Source organism: Chiloscyllium plagiosum, chromosome 25 (genome assembly GCF_004010195.1).
Source record: "Chiloscyllium plagiosum isolate BGI_BamShark_2017 chromosome 25, ASM401019v2, whole genome shotgun sequence".
NCBI lineage: Eukaryota > Metazoa > Chordata > Chondrichthyes > Orectolobiformes > Hemiscylliidae > Chiloscyllium > Chiloscyllium plagiosum.
The window spans coordinates 5,801,130-5,813,566 of NC_057734.1; the positions used below are offsets into that span (position 1 = coordinate 5,801,130).

A 12,437-nucleotide genomic window follows, 5' to 3' on the forward strand; every position below is an offset into this window, starting at 1 on the left:
CAGCCGGCATCATCAAAGAACTCTCCCAATCCAGTTATAATCTCTTCCAACCTCAATTATGGAGACATGGCTCAAGGATGGACAGGTACAGAGACATGGCTCAGGGATGGACAGAGCTGGCAGCTTAATGTTCCAGAACATAGATCCTATAGGAAGGATAGAAAGAGGAGAAGGGAGGGAGGGAGATCGGTGTTTTTGATTAGGAATAACATTACAGCTGTACTTCAGATATTCCTGGAAATACATCCAGAGAAGTTAGAACTGAGAAATAAGTAACTGATGATCACCTTACTGGGATTATACTATAGATTTCTCCCACTCCCCCAAAAAACAAGTCAGTGGGAAATTGAGAAACAAATTTATAAGGAGTTCTTCTATCTCTAAGAATAATAGGGCGGTTATGGGTAGGGGATTTTAGCTTTGCAAAAATAGACTGGGACTGCCATAATGTTAAGGACTTGGATAGAGAGGAATTTTAAGTGTGTACAAGAACATTTTCTGATTCAGTATGTGGTTGTACCTACTCGTGAAGGTGCAAAACTTGACCTACTCTTGGGCAGGGCAGGTGACTGAGGTGTCAGTAGGGGAGCATTTTTGGGCCAGTGACCATAATTCTATAAGTTTTAAAGTAGTGATGGAAAAGGATGGTCCAGATTTAAAAGATAAAGTTCTAAATTGGAGGAACACAAATTTTCACAGTGCAAGGCAAGAACTTGGGGGCGGATGTTTGGATTTAAAAGGATGGCTGGAAAATGCGAAGTTTCCAAAAATTAGCTAACAAGAGTCCAGAGATTGCACATCCTGTTCAGATGAAGGGTAAGGCTAGGAGATGTAGGGAATACTTGATGATGAGAGAAATTAAGGTTTTGGCCAAAACTAAGAAGAAATAGGTACAGACAGTAGAGATCCAATGAATCCTTAAGAGTATAAAGACAGTAGGAGTATACTGAAGAGGGAAATCAGGAGGGCAAGAAAGGAACATAGCTTTGGCATATAGGGTTAAGGAGAATACCAAGAGAATCTACAAATACATTAAGGACAAAAGGGTAACAAGGGAGAGAATAGGGCCCCTCTAAGATCGGCAAGGCAGCCTACGTGTGCAGCTGCAGGAGATGGGGGAGATACTAAATGAGTATTTTGCATCAGTATTTACTGTGGAAAAGGACATGGAAGATGTCAAATATAGGGAAATAGGTGGTGACATCTTGAAAAATGTCCATATTACAGAGGAGGTGGTGCTGGATCTTGAAAGGCACAGACAAATAGAATAGTGAATAAGGTATTTGATATGCTTGCCTTTACTGGTCAGCGCATTGAGTATAGGCGTTGGGAGCTCATGTTGGAGCTGTACAGGGCATCGGTTAGGCCACTAATGGAATACTGTGTGCAATTCTGGTCTTTCCCTCCTAAATGAAAGATGTTGTGAAACTTAAAAGGCCTCAAAGATTTACAAGGATGTTTCCAGGGTTGGAGGGTTTGAGCTATAGGGATAGGCTGAATAGGAAAGGGGTACTTTGCCTGGCATGTTGGAGGTTGAGAGGTGACCTTATAGAGGTTTAAAATCATGAGGGACATGGATAGGGCGAATAGACAAGGGCATTTCCCCAGAATAGGGGAGTCCAAAGCTAGAGGGCATAGGTTTAAGGTGAGAGGGGAAAGATTTAAAAGGGACCTGAGGGGCAACTTTTTCATGCAGAGGGTGATGATTGTATGGAATGAAGTGGTGGAGGTTGGTACAATTATAACATTTAAAAGGCATCTAGATGGGTATATGAATAGGAAGGGTTTAGAAGAATGTAGACCAAATGCTGGCAAATGGGACTAGAATTATTTAGGATATCTGGTCAGCATGGACAAGTTGGACCAAAGGGTGTTTTTCTCTATTGTATATCTACATGAATCTTCTGTTAGGCAGAAGATGCAAAAGCTTAAACACATAGAGATGTACAGCATGGAAACAGACCTTTCGGTCCAACCCGTCCATGCCGACCAGATATCCCAACCCAATCTAGTCCCACCTGCCAGGACCCGGCCCATTTCCCTCCAAACCCTTCCTATTCATATTCCCATCCAAATGCCACTTAAATGTTGTAATTGTACCAGCCTCCACCACTTCCTCTGGCAGCTCATTCCACACACAAACCCCCCGCATGAAAAAGTTGCCCCTTAGGTCTCTTTTATATCTTTCCCCTCTCACCCTAAACCTATGCCATCTATTTCTGGACTCCCGACCCCAGGGAAAAGACTTTGCCTATTTACCCTATCCATGCCCCTCAATTTTGTAAACCTCTATAAGGTCACCCCTCAGCCTCCAACGCTCCAGGGAAAACAGCCCCAGCCTGTTCAGCCTCTCCCAATAGCTCAAATCCTCCAACCTTGGCGAGGGGGAAGGGGCTGGGGAGGGAGGTTATTTGAAATTGGAGAACTCAATGTTCCTCGATGACATGATGGGCTGAGTGGCCTAATTTCTGCTGCTATGTCTTATGGTCTTATGAAGTGTAGTCACTATTGAAATGTAGGAATTGCAATAGCCAATTTGCACACAGCATATTCACTCAAAAACAATTTGGTAATGACCATTCATTCTGTTTGTAACCTTAATTTGGACTACTGGGAGAAGCTCAATTAGACTGGGGCTATTTTCCCAGGAGCATTGCAGGCTGAGGCATGACCTTATAGAAGGGTAGAAAATCAAGAGGGGCATGGATAGAGTGAATACCAAAGGTCTTTTCCCCAGGGTAGGGGAATCCGAAACGAGAGGGGATAGGTTTAAGGTGAGAAGGAAAAGATATGAAAGGGACCAAAGGGACAACGGTCTTCTTGCAGAGGGTGGTACATGTACGGAATAAGCTATCAGAGGAAGTGGTGGAGGCAGGTACAATTACAACATTTAAAAGGCACCTGGATGGGTATATGAATAGGAAGGGTTCACAGGGATATGGGCCAAATGCTGGCAAATGGGACGAGATCAGATTGGGATATCTAGTCATTGTGGATGAGTTGGACCAACGGGTCTGTTTCCATGCTGTACAACTCGATAACTATTTCAAGATGTCTGAAGTGACCTTGAGGCAATTTCCTTAACAATAAGGTCTGAACAATCTCTGAGAGGTGAGAGAACACGAGATCTGAGAATGACATCTGTATTTTAGTCACCTGTGGAATTGGAATGGGACTGAAAGCACCAACACTTCACATTGTATGTTCCAACCTCAGTGCAGCAGTTTATAACAACTTATGGTACAGTGGCAAGTGACAATCAAACTTCCTGGTTTTCTTCAGGTAGAGATGGAATCATGCTTGCTGTATTAAAGTGAACCCACGCAAGGCTCTAAGTCTGCTAATTCATTCTAAAATTATGCTATCGCTTGCTTGAACATAACAACAAAGCTCTGTTCACTCCAAAGCTATTCTGATAATTGTTACATACACAACATATATCAGCCATTTAGTGCACCCATGAATTCTCAAGCATTCAACTGTAAAGTTTTGGTTTCATTTACTATTAATTTGCACATTTGCAGGCCTGGACTAATAATAAATACAGGCCTGGGAACATGGATTTGAATCCTACCACACTAGATGGTGAAATTGGAATTTAATAAAATCTGCAATTAAAAGCTAGTCTAATGGTAACCATGTAACAATGGTCAATTAACATTAAAAACCCCATCTGGTTCACTAACATCATTTAGGGAAGGAAATCTGTAAACCTTACCTGGTGTGGCCTATAAGTTCAGCTTTCTTTTCAATGTGTATCCCCAACAATCAGCTCAGAGAAGGGTTATCCATTTAAAGTAGGTGAAAACCACCCCGCCCCCCCCTCCCCTCCCCAAAGACCTTTCAGAGGATGGTGAATCTGTAGATTTCTTTACTGCAGAGGGCTGCATTCTTAAGTATATTCAAGGCTGAGATAGATAGAATTTCAACTAGTAATGGAATCAAAGATAATAATGATAAGGCAGGAGACTGGAGTTGAGGATTATCAGATCAAAATAATCTCATTGAATGGCAAAGTAGACTGTTGGGGCTGAATGGCCTAGTTCTGCTGTTCTGTCTTATGCACAAAACTGTTTTCTGCTGTCAAATGCAAAAACAAAATACCAATTCTACTCATAAATTGCACCATAATGAAATTTGTATGCATGTTCAGAGGACAACAGATATAATGCATGCTTTCATCGAACAAAACAAAATTGAGTAACTCAACATTGAATATTCAATTGAAGTCCTCCAAAATTTTCAAGCTCTTTAACCACTTAAATAGTTGTTTGTTCACTATGTTCAATCTAAGATTTGAAGCAAAATATCCATACAAATTTTTCCATTTTACTGCACATGAGGAGACAGGCAAGAAGGAACTTGAAATTGTAACATCAGTTGGCACCAGAGAGGTAAAAATGATGTCTTTATTAGGTATAGGTGAAACAATCAAAAACTGTGAAAAATCATCAAGAAATGAATGAAAAAGTAATTGAATGGGATATAAGGGAAGACCTATTGAGAGCAGCGGAATAGAACAGAAATTTCATCTTGAGCTGGAAATTTCTATTTGCTAAAAACAGGGGAAAAAATTGCAGTAAGTGACCAGTAAGGTCACATGATAAAAGCGCAAAGAGAATGCGGAGGCAGGCTTAAAAATCCGTTTCAAAAGAATAATACTTACAAGGATAAAATTTTGTCGGGCAATAAATGTCGGGCTATTTAATTTCTACGAATTCTTAATTCAGCATGTTCCACCACAGGAGATCAATTAGTCTTTAGAAAAACAAATTGGTCTTCAAAACTTTGAAATCAGTAACTACTAATAATATCTTCCCTTTTCTTTTAAGCAAAAGTAGTAGGAAAACATTTTGAACAACAACAGCTGGCTACACACCCCAGGTAATACATGCCAGACGACCCTTTCTTTCAACTGCCAAAACATCTGTCTCCATTGCTGAGGTCTGAATGATTCACCAGTTAAAATTCAAAAAAGGCAGAGCAGATGTCATCTCAGTAAAATAAGAGCAAAGTGATATTTTACATTAGCTGTTGGTCATTAAAATCCCCACCCATCAGAGAGCCTTTAAGGTGGAGAACCCAGACTTCAGAACCGATCCAACAAATTCAGCTTTCTAAACTGAAATAACTTCGAAATTATATGCTTAGATTTTGCGTTTCAGTGTTTATCCAGCTCTGGAGGCATTGAAAAGTCTGTTATTTACTTTTGCCGAATGTGTTCTGGTCTGTGAAACAATGTGCAAGTGAACAGGGATTGAAGGTAAAAAGTCTCTTATAAAGTGCGTACTTCTATGACACACAATACTGAAAATACTTAAACCCCTTACCATGAAGACTCAGAAAATAATCAGAAACAGTAACATCTAATGAATGGCATTTTAAAGGAGGATATGGGTCTAAGTAATTAGTTTGAACAATCTTGCTCTCTTTCAGAGGTTGTTCACCCTGGTGAATTTGCAATATTCATTCCGCCCCCACTAATCTGAATGGATCCCTTTTGTTGCAAGACAAAGAACTTTTTGTTTTAAATTCCCACTTCTTTCTCATTTCCACCCCCATTCAGCTTCCCATCCAACTCCATAAAGTTCTATTCACAATACCCTCTTTTCGATTTCAAAGACACGACCTTAAATCCCACTTGTCAAACTAAAGTCCTTGTCATAGAGTCATAGAGATGTATAGCACAGAAACAGACCCTTCGATCCAACTTGTCCATGCCAACCTAATCTAGTCCCATTTGCCAGCACTTGGCCCATATCCCTCAAAACCCTTCCTATTCATATATCCATCCAGATGCCTTTTAAATGTTGGAATGTACCAGTCTCCACCACTTCCTCTGGCAGCTCATTCCATACACGCACCCCACCCTCTGCGTGAAAAGGTTGTCCATTAGGTCCCTTTTTTATCTTTCTCCTCTCACCCTAAACCTATGCCCTCTAGTTCTGGACTCCCCGACCCCAGGGAAGAGACTTTGTCTATTTATCCTATCCATGCTTCTCATGATTTTATAAACCTCTGAGGTCATCCCTCAGCCTTCGACACTCCATGGAAAACAGCCCCAGCCTATTCAACCGCTCCGTATAGCTCAAATCCTCCAACCCTGGCAACATCCTTGTAGATCTTTTCTGAACCCTTTCAGGTTTCACAACATCCTTCATATAGGAAGGAGACCATAATTGCATGCAATATTCCAAAAGTGGCCTAACCAATGTCCTATACAGCTGCAGCATGACCTCCCAACTCCTAAACTTGATGCTCTGACCAATAAAGGAAAGCAGACCAGATGCCTTCTTCACTATCCTATCTACCTGTGATTCCACTTACAAGGAGCTAAGAACCTGCACTCCAAGGTCTCTTTGTTCAGCAACGTTCCCTTGGACCTTACCATTAAGTGTACAAGTGCTGCTAAGATTTCCCAAAATGCAGCACCTCACATTTATCTAAATTAATCCACCTGCCACTCCTCAGCCCATTGGCCCATCTGATCAAAATCCCGTTGTAATCTGAGGTAACCTTCTTCACTGTCCACTATACCTCCAAATTTGATGTCATATGCAAACTCACTAACTATACCTCCTATGTTCATATCTAAATCATTTATATCAACGACAAACAATAGTGGACCAAGCACCAATCTTTGTGGCACTCCACTGGTCACAGGCCTCCAATCTGAAAAACACCTCTGCACCACCACTCTCTGTCTTCTATCTTCGAGCCAGTTCGGTATCCAAATGGCTAGTTCTTCCTGTTTACCATGAGATCTAACCTTGCTAACCAGTCTCCCATGGGGAATCTTGTCGAACGCCTTACTGAAGTCCATATCGATCACGTCCACCGCTCTGCCCTCATTAATCCCCTTTGTTACTTTTTCAGAAACTCAATCAAGTTTGTGAGACATGATTTCCCGTGCACAAAGTCATGTTGACTATCCCTAATCAGTCCTTGCTTTTCCAAATACAGGTAAATCCTGTCCCACAGGATTCCCTCTAACAACTTGCCCAGCACCGGTGTCAGGCTCACCGATCTACAGTTCCCTGGCCTGTCCTTACCACCTTTCTTAAGTAATAGTACCATGTTAGCCAACTTTCAGTCTTCTGGCACCTCACCTGTGGCTATCAGTGATACAAGTATCTCAGCAAGGGACCCAGCAATCATTTCCCTAGCTTCCCACAGAGGTCTAGGGTACACTTGATCAGGTCCTGGGGATTTATCCATCTTTATGTGCTTCAAGACATCCAGCACTTCCTCCTCTGTAATATGGACATTTTTCAAGATGTCACCATCTATTTCCCTACATTCTATATCTTCCATGTCCTTCTCCACAGTGATGGAAAACACTCATTTAATATCTTACCCCATCTCCTGCGGCTTCGCATAAAGGCTGCCCTGCTGATTTTTGACGGGCCTTATTCACTCCCTGGTTACTCTTTTGTCCTTAATGTATTCATAAAAACCCTTTGTATTCTCCTTAACCCTATTTGTCAAAGCTATCTCATGTCCCCTTTTTGCCCTCCTGATTTCCCTCTTAAGTATACTAGGTGTCTGACTATCATAGAAACTGAAAGATACTGCGAAGCGTCTCGAGCCTGGTCCACCATGCAATTAGATTATGGCTGATGTTAAAAATCACTCAACACCAGGTTATAGTCCAACAGGTTTATTTGGAATCACTAGATTTTCAAGTGCTGCTTCTTCATTGGGTGGCTGTGGAGCAGAATCATAAGACACAGACATTCTAGCAACAGGATTGCAGTGTTATGGAATGTAATGTTAACAAATTTAGCTTAATTCTTTCATCTTTTAGAATGACCATGTTAGTTTCAGTTCCTTCATATGTAAATCCCAGAATTCCTTTAAACTTACATTCTCAAGATAGCTTTTAATAAAAGGTGTCATCTCAGCTCAGATAATGCATTGAAGGTGTGAAGTTAAAGTCTCTCTGTGTCAGGTCAGACTGATTGATTGTTTTTCTAAAGTGGGATTACAGAATGTTACATGGATTTGAGCAAAATAAAATGTAATTCTGCAAGTACAAATTCACCCAACAAATTTATGTGTGTGTGGGTGTGTGCAGGGGAAACTGAATGAGTGTGTGAATGTGTGTGTGGATGTGGATGTGAGTGTCCGTCAGTGTGTGTGAGTGTAATGGGGTATAAGTCCGTGAGAGGGAGAGTTTGGGTGTCTGTGTGAGTGTGTGGGTCTGAAGGAGTGTGTGTGAGAGAGAGAGAGAGCGAGTGTCTATAGTGTATTGGAGTCGCCTGAAGTGTGACTTCTCCCAATGGAAACATCATCTTCCCAATATCCACTCTGTCCAGGCCATTAAGTATTCTGTAAGTTTCAATTAGATCACCCCTCATCCTAAACTCCATTGAATATAGAGCCAGAGTCCACAAATGTTCCTCATGTTAAGCTGTTCATTCCTGGGATCATACTCATGACAATAGACAATAGGTGCAGGAGTAGGCCATTCTGCCCTTCGAGCCTGCACCACCATTCAATATGATCATGGCTGATCATCCTTAATCAGTATCCTGTTAATGAGTCTCTTTTGAACATGCTCCAGGGCCAGTACATTCTTCATGAAATATGGGACCTAAAACTGCACATAATACTCAAAATGTGGCCTGACCAGAGCCTTGTAGATCCTCAGAAGTACATCCCTGCTTTTATATTCAATTCCTCTTGAAATAAATGCCATCTTTGCATTTGCCTTCCTAACTACTGACTCAATCTGCAAGTTTACCTTGAAAGAATCTTGGACTAGAAATCCAAAGTCTCTTTGCACTTCAGACTTCTAAATTTTCTCCCCATTTAGAAAAAAGTCCATGTGTCTGTTCTTCCTACCAAAGAGCATAACCTCACACTTTCCCACATTGTATTCCATCTGTTATTTCTTTGCCCACTCTCCTAACCTGTCCAAATACTTTTGCAGCCTCTCTACCACCTCAATATTACCTGTCCCTCCACCTATCTTTGTGTCATCTGCAAACTTAGCCAGAATGCCCTCAGTTCCTTCATCTAGATCATTAATGTATAAAGTGAAAAGTTGTGGTCCTGACATTGACCCTTGCAGAACACCATCCGTTACTGGCTGCCACCCTGAGAAGGACCCTTTTATCCCCACTCTGTGCTGGTATCCATGCTAGCACCTTGCCTCTAACACCATAGACCCTTATCTTACTCATTAGCTTCCTGTGTGGCACCCTGTCAAAGGCCTTCTTGAAGTCCAGGTCGATAACATCAATTTGTTCTCCTTGGTCTAATCTATTCGTTACTTCCTCAAAGAATTCCAGCAGATTTGTCAGGCATGACCTACTCTTGATGAAACCATGCTGACTTTGCCCTATTTTACCATACACTTCCAAGTGTTCAGAAATCTCATCCTTCACGATGAATTCCAGGATCTTACCCACGACTGAGGTTAGGCTAATTGGTCTATAATTTTCCATCTTCTGCTTTTATTCTCTTTTTAAACAGGGTGTCATGTTAAAAATTTTCCTGTCCTCTGGGACCCTGCCTGGTTCTAGTGATTCCTGAAAGATTTCCACTAATGCCTCCACTATCTCTTCAGCTATCCCCCTTAGAACTCTGGAGTGTAGTCCATCTGGTCCAGGTGATGGCCACCACATTTAGCTCTGCTCCTGACTCTCTAATGTTTTGGGAAGTTACCTGTGTCTTGCACTGTAAAGACTGACCCGAAGTAATTATTCAGTACCTCAGCCATTTCTTTGTTTCCCACTGCTATCTCTCCTGTGTCATTTTCCAGTGACCCAGTGTCCACTTTTGCCTCTTTTGCCCTTTACATATCTGAAGAAACTCTTACAGTCTTCCTTTATATTACTGGCTAGCTTATCCTCATATTACTTCAAAGAATACTTCATTATCTGGAACACACTTGGAGGTGGCTGGTAATCATAAAATTTTCAAAATAATTGTAATTTTTTCATAGAATCCCTAGAGTAGGGAAGCTTGCCACTCAACCCACCAACCTCCAAAGAGTATCTCACCCAAACCCAACCCCTTACTCTATCCCTGTAACCCTGCGTTCCCCATGGTTGATCCACCTAGCCTGCACGTCACTGGACACCACGAGCAATTTCACATGGCCTATTCACCTAACCTGCACATCATTGGACTACAGGGGTTAACTGGAGCATCCTGGGGGAACCCATGCAAACACTGGGAGAATGCAAACTTGGCACAGACAGTCCCCTGAGGGTGGATTTATACCTGGATCCCTGGCGCTGTGAGCCACAGTGCCACCACTTTTTGAAAGTGATCATAGTTTGGTCAAGTTCAAAGTGTGTTTGAAAGAGAGAAATATGATGCAACTACTTAAATTTCAAATTTAATTCAGACTGGCTTCAATGGGATGAGCCATAACTTGTCCACAGCAAACAGAACAAATCAAGTAATGGGTCGAAGCAGCAGAAAATTAGTGGGAGGTGTTTAAAAAAAATTGTGATACAAAGCCAATTTTTAGACCTTCAAAGAAGCTTGGGATCTAAGTAAATAGCATATTCAAGTGTCAAGAACAGGTACAGAGAATAATTTATAAAAGTCTGTTCTGTACAATTCGGGCTTCCTGGAAACTATAGTCATTCTTCATTCGCTGAAAAATGAGAGCACTGCTAGTGTTCTTCAATTCTTAAAAACTGATTATAACTTGCAATATGCTATTTCACCATGTTTTAACAACAACCTGTATATAGCTCCATAACATAAAATGTCTCAAATTACCTCATAGCATTATAAAGCAAAATATTGCACAGAAGTTTAACACTTTGTTCTTTCAGTAACTTATTATGAATGTCTTGTGCTTTGTAGGCAGAATATTTGTTTGCCAGTTTGTAATCTTTTTGGGTTTTTAATTCTTATTTCCAATTACCAGCATATGCTTTTGTGTTGAAACTGCTATGTCCAAAGTATTCATGAATTATGTAACAACTGATAACCCGCAACTACTAAAACTGTATTTTCTAGTTTTTGAAACAAAAAGTGTTTTCCTCCTTTACGGCTTTCATCAGGACTAGATTTACTTTATTGTTATTTCCCCCACTTGCTGCTTGTGGCAGAGGATGAGATTTATCTTGGTGTCTGGGTGCCAGAGGTATTAACAGCCTTCAAACATCCTGGCATATGTTTAAAGGGTGTATGGGGAACGTTGAAACTCTGCACAATCACTTTTCTCACTTGCCCAGCAGGATTGACAGACAGAAAATTAGAGCAGAAAGCCTTGTTTAATTCATTTCCCAATCTGTATCATATTTTGTTTCTGACAGGTGTCCTTGGCTAACAAAAGAAATCTCTCCAGCAATTCCAGTCTACAATGGACTCCTGTTTCTGTTTGTTTTGGCAAACTTCAGCATGGCAACATTTATGGATCCTGGAGTATTTCCACGAGGTTGGTGTACAAAGATTGTATGGCTACAATTTGCAATGTCTCTGCACTACTTAAGAGTGAAGAGCTGCTCATTACAGAACTTCATTAGTGCTGGCCACATGAATTTACTAGAACCTTTACCAACCATTAGTCTAAACTTAATGTGTGTGTGTATAATAATGCATAATGGACATGAAAGAATCTCGTTTTCTCTATAAATTAATAGCTATGTTCTAAATGGGTTTCTAAGAAAATTGCTTAAGCATTTTGTTCAATTCCCACATTCTTACGAAGTGCCATTTTACTACTGTCAACATGATCTTGTTTGGCTTGCTCCTAATTTTCCCTTAGCAACAGTATGTGAGGCTAAACCTAATTGACAGAACTTTTTTTTTCTTCCAATTTAACGGAGATAATTTCATATTTCAACTTATTTCACCCTAAGCCACATGTCCATCACCCTCGTTTCTGGTCTTTGTGATATCTAAGCATAAGTTTACAGAGTGCTTTCATGGCTGGCTTCTAAACCTGCTTCATTCAGAATTCCACCATCTCAGTCCCATTCAAAGTTAAGTCCTGCTCATCCATCCTCACCGATCTCCAGGAATGGTTGAACCTTGAATGTATTGATTCTGTTCTTTCACTACTGTATCTCTGGAACTTCCTCCAGCATTTCTGGATGCGCCCAACCAGAGATTTTACATGCCCCCTCAGGGCAGTCACTATCCATGTTCCACTGGCTGCCCCCACAGCAGCATAATGCCAAGAGCAATATTACTCTCATTATAATTAGAGTCCCTTACTCCAACAGAAGTCCGACCTTAGAGAGCTGTTGGCCAATAGTTTTGTACACTCCGATGTGCCAGGTGAGATGGTGATCTTTGCTGGGACGACAGGCAGCGTGATTGCCATGGAACTCAGATGAGTTTGGTATCAGTGATCTCAGTGAGGGTTGGGTAGGGAAAAGGGTTCAAGGGGCTTAGGAAGGCTAAAGTGGGGGAATTCATTCATAATTTTACTGAAAGAAATGCAGTGTATTTGACCCTCTGTT

At 41.1% G+C, this 12,437-nt stretch overlaps 1 protein-coding gene across 1 annotated transcript in view; it reads left to right on the top strand.

Moving 5' to 3' along the window:
• Positions 1-12,437, top strand: part of zdhhc8b (zinc finger DHHC-type palmitoyltransferase 8b) — a 222,144-nt gene that overhangs the window by 182,734 nt on the left and 26,973 nt on the right. Inside the window, exon 2 of the mRNA XM_043715429.1 lies at positions 11,286-11,407. Within this exon, the coding sequence (XP_043571364.1) occupies positions 11,286-11,407 (122 nt within the window). The remainder of the gene's footprint in view (positions 1-11,285; positions 11,408-12,437) is intronic.